This window comes from Nerophis lumbriciformis, linkage group LG31 (genome assembly GCF_033978685.3).
Source record: "Nerophis lumbriciformis linkage group LG31, RoL_Nlum_v2.1, whole genome shotgun sequence".
Taxonomy (NCBI): domain Eukaryota; kingdom Metazoa; phylum Chordata; class Actinopteri; order Syngnathiformes; family Syngnathidae; genus Nerophis; species Nerophis lumbriciformis.
This window is the reverse complement of record NC_084578.2, coordinates 773,455-787,500: the sequence shown is the minus strand read 5'-3', so window position 1 is coordinate 787,500 and position 14,046 is coordinate 773,455. Positions and strand designations below refer to the sequence as shown.

Here is a 14,046-nt window from a genome sequence, read left to right as displayed (position 1 = left end):
GTGTGTTCCTCACCTAGTTTCTCCCAGTCTTCCATGTGTTCCTCACCTAGTTCCTCCCAGTCCTCCATGTGTTCCTCACCTTGTTCCTCCCAGTCCTCCATGTGTTCCTCACCTAGTTCCTCCCAGTCCTCCGTGTGTTCCTCACCTAGTTTCTCCCAGTCTTCCATGTGTTCCTCACCTAGTTCCTCCCAGTCTTCCATGTGTTCCTCACCTAGTTCCTCCCAGTCCTCCATGTGTTCCTCACCTAGTTCCTCCCAGTCCTCCATGTGTTCCTCACCTAGTTCCTCCCAGTCCTCCGTGTGTTCCTCACATTGTTCATCCCAGTCCTCCATGTGTTCCTCACCTAGTTCCTCCCAGTCCTCCATGTGTTCCTCATCTAGTTCCTCCCAGTCCTCCATGTGTTCCTCCCATACCTCCATGTGTTCCTCACCTAGTTCCTCCCAGTCCTCCATGTGTTCATTACCTAGTTCCTCCCAGTCCTCCATGTGTTCCTCGCCTAGTTCCTCCCAGTCTTACATGTGTTCCTCACCTAGTTCCTCCCAGTCCTCCATGTGTTCCTCACCTTGTTCCTCCCAGTCCTCCATCTCAACTTGACCTGCTCCTCGCCAACGTGTCCCTCAGAGTCCTGGTGTGTTGGCGGCGATGGACACCACGGTCCACAAGTCCGTGGGGGAGCGCCTGAAGATCTCGGGGTTCCCCACGCTGAAGTACTTTGAGAAGGGGCGGGACACCTTCACGCTGCCACACCTGCGCAGCAAGGACAAGATCATGGAGTTCATGCACAGGTGAGTGACACCCAGGGGGGCGGAGTCTTACCTTCTGGACACCCAGAAGGTAAGACATTTTGTCAAATGTCCATGATGGGTTTTTGTCTGTTGAATACCTGTAGTGTGTTAATTCCACACTTGTTGCAATCCACAGGCTCCGCCCCCCTGTGTTGAATACCTGTAGTGTGTTAATTCCACACATGTTGCAGTCCACAGGCTCCGCCCCCCTGTGTTGAATACCTGTAGTGTGTTAATTCCACACATGTTGCAATCCACAGGCTCCGCCCCCCTGTGTTGAATACCTGTAGTGTGTTAATTCCACACATGTTGCAGTCCACAGGCTCCGCCCCCCCCGGAACAGTCCTGGGAGGAGCAGCCCTCCAGCGTGCTCCATCTGGGACTGGAGGACTTCCGAGAGGCTCTGAAGAAGAAGAAACACGCTCTGGTCATGTTCTACGCTCCTTGTAAGACTGGCACTCATGCACACGTTAGTCAGAAAAACAAGCACTCTTGCACACTTTGATTAGAAAACAAGCCCTCATGCACACTTAAACGTGCTTGTAAGAAAACAAGCACTCATGCACTTGTTAGCGTGACCGTCAGAAAAGGAGCACTCGTGCCCACGTTCATCAGAACAAGCACTCATACACTTGTTTGCGTGTTCATCAGAAAACAAGCACTCATGCACACGTTAGCGTGCTTGTAAGAAAACAAGCACTCATGCTCACGTTAGTGTGTTTTTAAGAAAACAAGCACTCATGCACAGGTTTGGCAGAAAACAAGCACTCATGCACATGTTAGCGTGTTCCTCAGAAAATAAGCACTCATGCACACATTTGTCAGAAAACAAGCACTCATGTACACATTTGTCAGAAAACAAGCACTCATGCACACATTTGTCAGAAAACAAGCACTCATGTACACATTTGTCAGAAAACAAGCACTCATGCACACATTTGTCAGAAAACAAGCACTCATGTACACATTTCTCAGAAAACAAGCACTCATGCACACATTTGTCAGAAAACAAGCACTCATGTACACATTTCTCAGAAAACAAGCATTCATGCACACATTTGTCAGAAAACAAGCACTCATGCAGATATTCATCAGAAAACATACACTCATGCACACATTGATCAGTTAACAAGCACTCATACACACAATCAGAAAACAAACACTCATGCACATGTTGTTTAGAAAACAAGCACTCATGCACACATTTGTCAGAAAACAAGCACTCATGCAGATATTCGTCAGAAAACATACACTCATGCACACTTTGATCAGTTAACAAGCACTCATACACACAATCAGAAAACAAACACTCATGCACATGTTGTTTAGAAAACAAGCACTCATGCACACATTTGTCAGAAAATATGCACTCATTGATCAGGTAAAAAAACACTCATGCACACGTTGACCCGATAAGCACTCATGCACACAATCAGAAAACAAACACTCATGCACATGTTCAGAAAACAAGCACTCATGTACTCATTGATCAGAAAACAAGCACATGTTGATCAGGGGGGGAAAACACTCATGTTGATGAGAAAACAAGCACTCATGCACATGTTGATCAGAAAAAAAGCACATGTTGATCAGGGGGGTAAAACACTCATGTTGATGAGAAAACAAGCACTCATGCACATGTTGATCAGAAAAAAAGCACTCGTGGATCAGAAAACAAGCACATGTTGATAAGGGGGAAAAAGAGCACCCATGCACACGTTGATCAGATAACAAGCACTCATGCACTCAATTATAAAACACGCACTCATGCACACATTAGTCAGAAAACAAGCACATGTTGATCAGGGGGGAAAAAGCACTCACATTGATGAGAAAAGAAGCACTCATGCACATAAAAGCAGTGGTTTGTCAGCACTGGGCACTTGGACGTGGATGTTTGAGGTGCGCGTCCTCAGAGAAGAACTGTAATGGTTTCCTGGATCTGGACCAGCGCTTACGTAGTCCAGTTTAGAAGTGGTCATGAGGACTCCACCCAAGCCTTGGGGAGAGTGAGGAGAAAAAACAAGTCAGAATCACACTTCAACACATCTTGTACACGTTAAGAAAGTCTTCACTCTGTCATAGATGAAGACATGTTCACCTTGATGCTGACATGACAGTACTGGGACTCAAAGACTTGTGCTATCTTAAAGTTTTCTATCTAAAAGTCTTCTGTCTACAGTCTAAAGGTCTTCTATCTAAAAGTCTTCTATCTACAGTCTCAAAGTGTTCTATCTAAAAGTGATGCTGAGTGCCAAGCAGGGAGGTAATGCCTCCCATTTTTATAGTCTTTGGTATGACTCGACCGGGGTTTGAACTCACAACCTACCCATCTCAGGGCGGCCACTCTAACCACTAGGCCACTGAGCAGAGCAAGAGCTAAGAGACTTTGCATGTCGGTCATCAAAAGACCCATTAGATTTATTACAATGGTTGTATTATATTTGTGGTAGACAATTTTGCAATACCCCCCTAAAATTATTTTACTATTTTTTGATTAAACATTCGGAAAAAACAGGAAATATGCAATATTTTCACCTAAAAATTTTAGATTTTTGATTCACTATTACTTTTTGAACAAAGCCAGTTACAAAAAAATCCACTAAAAATCTCATTTTTAATTTCTTCACTATGAACTCATGAATCTCTAGATCAGCTTCAGTTGTCTGTCATTATTTGAAGTTATTATTAATTTATTTGATGCACTTTTTGTCTTTGAAAACATTGTTTTATTGCAAAAACTTCGACCACAAAATTTTGATTTTCATTTATTTGATATAAATATACATATGAGTGTATGTATATATATATATATATATATATATATATATATATATATATATATATATATATATATATATATATATATATATATATATATATATATATATATATATATATATGTATCCAGTATGTATATCTATATCTATATCTATATCTATATATATATATATATATATATATATATATATATATATATATATATATATATATATATATATATATATATATATATATATATATATATATATATATATATATATATTATATATATATGATCTGAGTTTATTGTCAAAAACATGAGTGCAAGTTAAGTGAGGTTTAATGGCGGCAATGAAGGCGTCTCTGGAAGGTGCGTAAACACGTGTAGTAATGTTGTGTAGTACTGTTTCGTAGCACTAATGTTGTGTAGTAATGTTGCATAGTACTGTTGTGTAATACTGTTGTGTAGTAGTGACAGTGGTGTGGTCTCTCCCACAGGGTGTCCACACTGTAAAAATGCCGTCCCTCACTTCACCGCTGCAGCAGAACTTTTGAAAGAGGACCGCAAGGTGAGTACTACTTCCTGTGTCTACTACTACTTCCTGTGTCTAGTCATGTCGCCATGTTTAGCCACCTGAGTGGGTCACAGTACGACAACACAACATCCTTCTCTTTGCAATATAATGGAATCTGGTTCAGATGGTGTGCCTAATGTTCTGACTGTTGTGATATGGATATCGGCTGGTATCGATTCAACATCCGTATCAGCCAATACACCTGGCTGCAATATTGGTATTGCATCAGAAGTACAAAATGTCACACCTGTCACGTTTTCACCTTATTTGAACAGCTTTGAAGTAAAGTCAGCCCTTCAAAGTAAGAGCCCAGCAGGTAGAAAGCCACAGTTGTATGTTTACAGCTGACTTCTGTGCTCTTACTACCTTGTCCCCGTCGTAGTCACGTTATGGTGGGACTCTTTGGGCTGTGAACCATTCCCATTCCTGGGGTGAAGATTCCATTCTCAATTCTTGCAATCTCTTATTTGCTATAATAATGTAAGGAAAAAACTGCTCACAGCAGATGGCCTACAAACTGGAGATAGGAGGGGCCTATCTCCAGGTGATGTCTTTGAGCTGGGAGGAGCCTATCCCCCTTTGGAGGTGGGAGGGGCCTATCTCCAGGTGATGTCTTTGAGCTGGGAGGAGCCTATCCCCCTTTGGAGGTGGGAGGGGCCTATCTCCAGGTGATGTCTTTGAGCTGGTAGGAGCCTATCCCCCTTTGGAGGTGGGAGGGGCCTATCTCCAGGTGATGTCTATGAGCTGGGAGGGGCCTATCTCCAGGTGATGTCTTTGAGCTGGGAGGGGCCTATCCCCCTTTGGAGGTAGCAGGGGCCTATCTCCAGGTGATGTCTTTGAGGTGGGAGGGGCCTATCTCCAGGTGATGTCTTAGAGATGCACATTGAAGTTAATTAGTGTCTTTGTTACCAAACTTTTTTAGGAAACGACTTAATTTTTTTTTAACATTGAATTTTGGCACCCAAAAGTTTTATACACTGATTTTTTTATACACTTAATTAAAACAAGTTCAACACTACATTATTTTCATTGTATTTATAAACACAACATTTTATACACAATTTTTAAGCGCATAATTTTTTTACACTGAATGTTTATAGACTGGATTTTTTTTCCCACTCATTGAATTTTTATACCCTGAATTATTTTACACTGGATTTTTTTACACACTAAATGTTTTTTATTCAATTTCTATACACAAAATTTTTTACACAAATTTGTTTTACACTTAATTTCTTTTACAAAGAATTTTTATACCTAAAAGTTTTATACACTGATTTTTTTATATACTTAATTTTTTAGACACCAAATTATTGTCATTTAATTTCTACACACAACATTTTATACACTCATTTTTTGCACAATTTTTATGCACTGAATTTTTATACACTCAATTTTTATATACTCAATTATTTTACACTTAATTTTTTACACACTAAATATTTTTCATTCAACATTTTTTTGCACTGAATTTTTTTACACTTAATTTTTTTACCCCTAATTTTTTTTTTTACATTTAATTATAAGTAGCAAGTGAGGTGTCTCTGAGGGCTAAATAGCATTAGCATGCTAACAGTTAGCATGTGTCACATAGTACCAAGTCATGTGACTCTCAGGTGTACACCTGTGATATTAGCTATGGTGTAAAATGAGCTAATACATGGTGTATATAACCCTTAAAGCAAACGATGCCTGGTGGGCTACATGAAGGTCCTCTCCAATGTTGTCTTAGATCGCCTACGGCGCCGTGGACTGCACCAGAGGACAGAACCAGGACCTGTGCAAGCAGGAGGCGGTGGAGGGCTACCCCACCTTCAGCCACTACAACTACGGCAAGTTTGTGGACAAATACCACGGGGAGCGCCAGGTGAGATCTTTCACATCAAAGTCTCCATAACTTGGTCTCAAGTTCAACTCCAGCTTGAAAAGCTCGGATCAGGAGTGCAATCTGTGGGCTTTCTCTAAATAAACTCCAAAACGGAGCAACACAACCATATTTGGTCATGCAGGAAGTAGTCAAGATCAGGAGTACAACAAAACAGAGGAACACAACCATATTTGGGCATGCAGGAAGTAGGCCATTGATAAATATGTTCAACCCATTAAATATTCTAATAAAACATTTCAAACACATTTATTAAATATTACACCTCACACATCTTGTACATCATTAATATCAAAGATTTGATTCAATAACAATAATAGTAGTTTGTTGAATCCAAAAATTGTTTAAAAAAAAAAGATAAAAGAAAAAAAAAAATATATATATATACATATATATATATATATTTTTTTTTTTTATTTTTTTTTTTTCTTTAATTGTTTTTATTTCATCTTTTATCTTATCTTTATATAAGATATAAAATTGTTTAAAAAAAAAAAAAGACAAAGAAAAAACTTTATAAATAAATATATATATATTTTTTATTTATTTATTTATTTATTTATTTTAAAAATTTTATATCTTATATATATATATTTTTTTTAATTTATTTTATTTTTCTTTAATTTGTTTTATTTTATCTTATCTTTATATAAGATTTAAAATTGTTTTTAAAGAAAAAGAAAAAACTTTATAAATAAATATTTTTTTTTATTTTTTTATTTATTTATTATTATTTTTTATTTTTTAAACAATTTTATATGTTTTATTTATATATATATATATATATATATATATATATATATATATATATATATATACATATATATAAAATCAAAATGATGAATCAATTTAGAATTGGAATAAACAAAAATGATTTTGATGTGAATTGATTATTTTGTAACACCTTAATATTTTCAAAATAATCATCAAAACCTAATAATAAAAACAATCTTGACATATTTTATTTTGCATGACATAAGTTTATTTATTCATTTCAACTTTAACACAATAAACTAATTTTGTTGTACAGCCTTTAAAACAACTGAGAACTCCTCTCATATAGAGGATCTTTGACATGCATTTTTCTGCATTAGGTCCTTCAAACCAGCACAGTGCTCTTGTCATATCAAGGATCTTTGACTCGGGTTCTTGTTTTACATCAAAAACAGCAGATCATTCCTGCCATATAAAATAAAGGATCTTTGATTAGTGGTTTTCTCCCATTGGGTTTCTAAAAGCAGCAGAGCACTCTTATCATATAGAGGATCTTTGACTGGTGTTTTTTGCGTTAGGTTCTTAAAAACAGCAGAGCACTCTTGTCATATAGAAGATCTTTGACTGGTGTTTTTGCATGACATCCCTAAAAACAGCAGAGCACTCCTGTCGTGTACAATAGAGAATCTTTCATTAGCATTCTTTTCTTTAGGTTGTTAAATTTGCAGACCGCTGATTTCATCTAGAGGGGAAAAAGCAGATCATTTATATACAGTAGAGGATCTTTGATTAGTGTTTCTTCCATTGGGTTCTTTAAACAGCAGAGCGCTCATGTTGTATAGAGGATCTTTGACAGGGTCTGTTTTTGCATTAGGCCCTTAATAACAGCAGAGAATTCCTGTTGTATAGAAGATCTTTGACTAACTAGCATTTTTTTGGATGAGCTCCATAAAAACAGCAACACACGCATGTCATTTTTGCCCAAGGTCTTTAATAACATCACTACACTCTTGTCATCATAGAGGATCTTTGATTAGCTTTTTTTTTTAATTGGTCTTTAAAATGGCAGAACACTCCTGTCGTATAGCGGATCTTTGACCTGTGTTTTTGTTGAAGATTTAAATAACAGCAGATACTTCCTGTCATACACAGTAGAGGATCTTTGATTGTTTTTTTGCATTATGTTCTTAAAAACAGCACCACACTCCTGTCATACAGAGGATCTTTGAATAGCATGTTTTATTAGGTTATTGAAATTACAGAGCACTCGTGTTGTTTAGAGGATCTTTGACTTGTGTTTTTAAAAACAGCAGACCACTCCTGTCATATCTTTGATTCACATGTTTTAATTGGTCATTAAAATTACAGAGCACTCCTGTTGTATAAAGGATCTTAGGCAAGTGTTTTTGTTGTAGATTAAAAAACAGCAGATACTTCCTGTCGTACACAGTAAAAGATCTTTGACTGGTGTTTGTGCATCAGGTTCTTAAAAACAGCACCACACTCATATATAGAGGATCTTTGATTAACATGTTTATTAGGTCATTAAAAGTACAGAGCACTCATGTTGTATAGAGCAGTGGTCCCCAACCACCGGGCTGCGGACCAGTACCGGGCCGCGCAAGAAATAAAAATACATTTTTATTTTTTATTAAATCAACATAAAAAATGCAATATATACATTATATATCAATATAGATCAATACAGTCTGCAGGGATACAGTCCGTAAGCACACATGATTGTATTTCTTTATGGAAAAAAATATATAAAAAAATAAAATAAAATAAAAAAATAGCACCCTCCCCACCCCCCCAGTCCGTGGGACAAATTTTCAAGCGTTGACCGGTCCGCAGCTACAAAAAGGTTGGGGACCACTGGTATAGAGGATCTTTGAATAGTGTTTTTGCATAGGTCCCTAAAAACAGCAGAGGTCTCCTGTTGTATAGAGGATCTTTGATTAGCGTTTTTTATTAGGTTATTAAGATTACAGAGCACTCCTGTTGTATAGAGGATCTTTGATTAGCATTTTTTATTAGGTTATTAAGATTACAGAGCACTCCTGTTGTATAGAGGATCTTTGATTAGTGTTTTTATTAGGTTATTAAGATTACAGAGCACTCCTGTTGTATAGAGGATCTTTGATTAGCGTTTTTTATTAGGTTATTAAGATTACAGAGCACTCCTGTTGTATAGAGGATCTTTGATTAGTGTTTTTATTAGGTTATTAAGATTACAGAGCACTCCTGTTGTATAGAGGATCTTTGATTAGCGTTTTTTATTAGGTTATTAAGATTACAGAGCACTCCTGTTGTATAGAGGATCTTTGATTAGTGTTTTTTTATTAGGTTATTAAGATTACAGAGCACTCCTGTTGTATAGAGGATCTTTGATTAGTGTTTTTATTAAGTTATTAAGATTACAGAGCACTCCTGTTGTATAGAGGATCTTTGATTAGTGTTTTTATTAGGTTATTAAGATTACAGAGCACTCCTGTTGTATAGAGGATCTTTGATTAGTGTTTTTTATTAGGTTATTAAGATTACAGAGCACTCCTGTTGTATAGAGGATCTTTGATTGGCGTTTTTTATTAGGTTATTAAGATTACAGAGCACTCCTGTTGTATAGAGGATCTTTGATTAGCATTTTTTATTAGGTTATTAAGATTACAGAGCACTCCTGTTGTATAGAGGATCTTTGATTAGTGTTTTTATTAGGTTATTAAGATTACAGAGCACTCCTGTTGTATAGAGGATCTTTGATTAGTGTTTTTATTAGGTTATTAAGATTACAGAGCACTCCTGTTGTATAGAGGATCTTTGATTAGCGTTTTTTATTAGGTTATTAAGATTACAGAGCACTCCTGTTGTATAGAGGATCTTTGATTAGCATTTTTTATTAGGTTATTAAGATTACAGAGCACTCCTGTTGTATAGAGGATCTTTGATTAGCGTTTTTTATTAGGTTATTAAGATTACAGAGCACTCCTGTTGTATAGAGGATCTTTGATTAGTGTTTTTATTAGGTTATTAAGATTACAGACCACTCCTGTTGTATAGAGGATCTTTGATTAGCGTTTTTTATTAGGTTATTAAGATTACAGAGCACTCCTGTTGTATAGAGGATCTTTGATTAGTGTTTTTTTATTAGGTTATTAAGATTACAGAGCACTCCTGTTGTATAGAGGATCTTTGATTAGTGTTTTTATTAAGTTATTAAGATTACAGACCACTCCTGTTGTATAGAGGATCTTTGATTAGTGTTTTTTATTAGGTTATTAAGATTACAGAGCACTCCTGTTGTATAGAGGATCTTTGATTGGCGTTTTTTATTAGGTTATTAAGATTACAGAGCACTCCTGTTGTATAGAGGATCTTTGATTAGCATTTTTTATTAGGTTATTAAGATTACAGAGCACTCCTGTTGTATAGAGGATCTTTGATTAGTGTTTTTATTAGGTTATTAAGATTACAGAGCACTCCTGTTGTATAGAGGATCTTTGATTAGTGTTTTTATTAGGTTATTAAGATTACAGAGCACTCCTGTTGTATAGAGGATCTTTGATTAGCGTTTTTTATTAGGTTATTAAGATTACAGAGCACTCCTGTTGTATAGAGGATCTTTGATTAGCATTTTTTATTAGGTTATTAAGATTACAGAGCACTCCTGTTGTATAGAGGATCTTTGATTAGTGTTTTTATTAGGTTATTAAGATTACAGACCACTCCTGTTGTATAGAGGATCTTTGATTAGCGTTTTTTATTAGGTTATTAAGATTACAGAGCACTCCTGTTGTATAGAGGATCTTTGATTAGTGTTTTTTTATTAGGTTATTAAGATTACAGAGCACTCCTGTTGTATAGAGGATCTTTGATTAGTGTTTTTATTAAGTTATTAAGATTACAGAGCACTCCTGTTGTATAGAGGATCTTTGATTAGTGTTTTTATTAGGTTATTAAGATTACAGAGCACTCCTGTTGTATAGAGGATCTTTGATTAGCGTTTTTTATTAGGTTATTAAGATTACAGAGCACTCCTGTTGTATAGAGGATCTTTGATTAGTGTTTTTATTAGGTTATTAAGATTACAGACCACTCCTGTTGTATAGAGGATCTTTGATTAGCGTTTTTTATTAGGTTATTAAGATTACAGAGCACTCCTGTTGTATAGAGGATCTTTGATTAGTGTTTTTTTATTAGGTTATTAAGATTACAGAGCACTCCTGTTGTATAGAGGATCTTTGATTAGTGTTTTTATTAAGTTATTAAGATTACAGAGCACTCCTGTTGTATAGAGGATCTTTGATTAGTGTTTTTATTAGGTTATTAAGATTACAGAGCACTCCTGTTGTATAGAGGATCTTTGATTAGTGTTTTTTATTAGGTTATTAAGATTACAGAGCACTCCTGTTGTATAGAGGATCTTTGATTGGCGTTTTTTATTAGGTTATTAAGATTACAGAGCACTCCTGTTGTATAGAGGATCTTTGATTAGCATTTTTTATTAGGTTATTAAGATTACAGAGCACTCCTGTTGTATAGAGGATCTTTGATTAGCATTTTTTATTAGGTTATTAAGATTACAGAGCACTCCTGTTGTATAGAGGATCTTTGATTAGTGTTTTTATTAGGTTATTAAGATTACAGAGCACTCCTGTTGTATAGAGGATCTTTGATTAGTGTTTTTATTAGGTTATTAAGATTACAGAGCACTCCTGTTGTATAGAGGATCTTTGATTAACGTTTTTTATTAGGTTATTAAGATTACAGAGCACTCCTGTTGTATAGAGGATCTTTGATTAGCATTTTTTATTAGGTTATTAAGATTACAGAGCACTCCTGTTGTATAGAGGATCTTTGATTAGTGTTTTTATTAGGTTATTAAGATTACAGAGCACTCCTGTTGTATAGAGGATCTTTGATTAGCGTTTTTTATTAGGTTATTAAGATTACAGAGCACTCCTGTTGTATAGAGGATCTTTGATTAGTGTTTTTTTATTAGGTTATTAAGATTACAGAGCACTCCTGTTGTATAGAGGATCTTTGATTAGTGTTTTTATTAAGTTATTAAGATTACAGAGCACTCCTGTTGTATAGAGGATCTTTGATTAGTGTTTTTATTAGGTTATTAAGATTACAGAGCACTCCTGTTGTATAGAGGATCTTTGATTAGCGTTTTTTATTAGGTTATTAAGATTACAGAGCACTCCTGTTGTATAGAGGATCTTTGATTAGTGTTTTTATTAGGTTATTAAGATTACAGACCACTCCTGTTGTATAGAGGATCTTTGATTAGCGTTTTTTATTAGGTTATTAAGATTACAGAGCACTCCTGTTGTATAGAGGATCTTTGATTAGTGTTTTTTTATTAGGTTATTAAGATTACAGAGCACTCCTGTTGTATAGAGGATCTTTGATTAGTGTTTTTATTAAGTTATTAAGATTACAGAGCACTCCTGTTGTATAGAGGATCTTTGATTAGTGTTTTTATTAGGTTATTAAGATTACAGAGCACTCCTGTTGTATAGAGGATCTTTGATTAGTGTTTTTTATTAGGTTATTAAGATTACAGAGCACTCCTGTTGTATAGAGGATCTTTGATTGGCGTTTTTTATTAGGTTATTAAGATTACAGAGCACTCCTGTTGTATAGAGGATCTTTGATTAGCATTTTTTATTAGGTTATTAAGATTACAGAGCACTCCTGTTGTATAGAGGATCTTTGATTAGTGTTTTTATTAGGTTATTAAGATTACAGAGCACTCCTGTTGTATAGAGGATCTTTGATTAGTGTTTTTATTAGGTTATTAAGATTACAGAGCACTCCTGTTGTATAGAGGATCTTTGATTAGCGTTTTTTATTAGGTTATTAAGATTACAGAGCACTCCTGTTGTATAGAGGATCTTTGATTAGCATTTTTTATTAGGTTATTAAGATTACAGAGCACTCCTGTTGTATAGAGGATCTTTGATTAGTGTTTTTATTAGGTTATTAAGATTACAGACCACTCCTGTTGTATAGAGGATCTTTGATTAGCGTTTTTTATTAGGTTATTAAGATTACAGAGCACTCCTGTTGTATAGAGGATCTTTGATTAGTGTTTTTTTATTAGGTTATTAAGATTACAGAGCACTCCTGTTGTATAGAGGATCTTTGATTAGTGTTTTTATTAAGATTACAGAGCACTCCTGTTGTATAGAGGATCTTTGATTAGTGTTTTTATTAGGTTATTAAGATTACAGAGCACTCCTGTTGTATAGAGGATCTTTGATTAGTGTTTTTATTAGGTTATTAAGATTACAGAGCACTCCTGTTGTATAGAGGATCTTTGATTAGCGTTTTTTATTAGGTTATTAAGATTACAGAGCACTCCTGTTGTATAGAGGATCTTTGATTAGCGGTTTTTATTAGGTTATTAAGATTACAGAGCACTCCTGTTGTATAGACGATCTTTGATTAGTGTTTTTATTAGGTTATTAAGATTACAGAGCACTCCTGTTGTATAGAGGATCTTTGATTAGTGTTTTTATTAGGTTATTAAGATTACAGAGCACTCCTGTTGTATAGAGGATCTTTGATTAGTTTTTTTTATTAGGTTATTAAGATTACAGAGCACTCCTGTTGTATAGACGATCTTTGATTAGTGTTTTTGCATTAGGTTGTTAAAAAGTCTTTCAGCTGTATTTGATGTTGTTTCTATGAATTTCCATGTTTGTTATTTCTTTGAGTAAGAAAGTATTTGTCAGCATGACGACGTAATAATCTTGTGGACAACAGGAAGTGGGTTTCAGCGGCTTCATGCGGAGCCTGCGAGGCCGCCATCAGGAGAAAGCCATCAGAAAGAAGGAGGAGCTCTGAGGGGCGGCCCCGCCCCCACTCAGCACTGGCACCAAGGACATGATGACCTCAGCAAATATTTCAACAGGTGACTCCGTGACTGAGCAGCGGAGGTGTATCTATGCAATAGTGGTCATGTGACCCCGTGTTGCCGTAGCAACGCCTGCAGGCCAAAGGGTGAACATAAATATTTGTCCAAAGTGTGGCCTTAAGGAGGAATGGAAGCTTGTTTTGTTGTCCCCTCAACATGCCAAATATGGGCGTCCACATTTCAACTTCCTGTCAATCATTGAGTGACAACGACCTCTTTTTGCCGCCATGACGCTTCTCAGGGAAGGTGAGACAGCAAGAAGTCACTTCCTGCCGCCGCCAAGCTACTTCCTGTTGTCGTTGTTGTTTACCAAGAAGTCATCCTGGCCTTTTCTTGTCCACGGTCACCCTGACAACAACAACAACAACAATAATAATAAACAATCCTACTTTTTCCTAA

At 35.8% G+C, this 14,046-nt stretch overlaps 1 protein-coding gene across 2 annotated transcripts in view; it reads left to right on the top strand.

Annotated features, from left to right (window-relative positions):
• pdia5 (protein disulfide isomerase family A, member 5) overlaps positions 1 to 14,046 on the top strand; it is a 75,088-nt gene extending 61,042 nt beyond the window's left edge. For both annotated transcript variants that reach the window (XM_061926408.1, XM_061926407.1), the window contains exons 13-17: positions 622 to 785; positions 1,101 to 1,231; positions 4,047 to 4,117; positions 5,856 to 5,990; positions 13,497 to 14,046. In XM_061926408.1, coding sequence (XP_061782392.1) covers positions 622 to 785; positions 1,101 to 1,231; positions 4,047 to 4,117; positions 5,856 to 5,990; positions 13,497 to 13,577 — 582 coding nt within the window. In that variant the 3' untranslated portion in view covers positions 13,578 to 14,046. The remainder of the gene's footprint in view (positions 1 to 621; positions 786 to 1,100; positions 1,232 to 4,046; positions 4,118 to 5,855; positions 5,991 to 13,496) is intronic.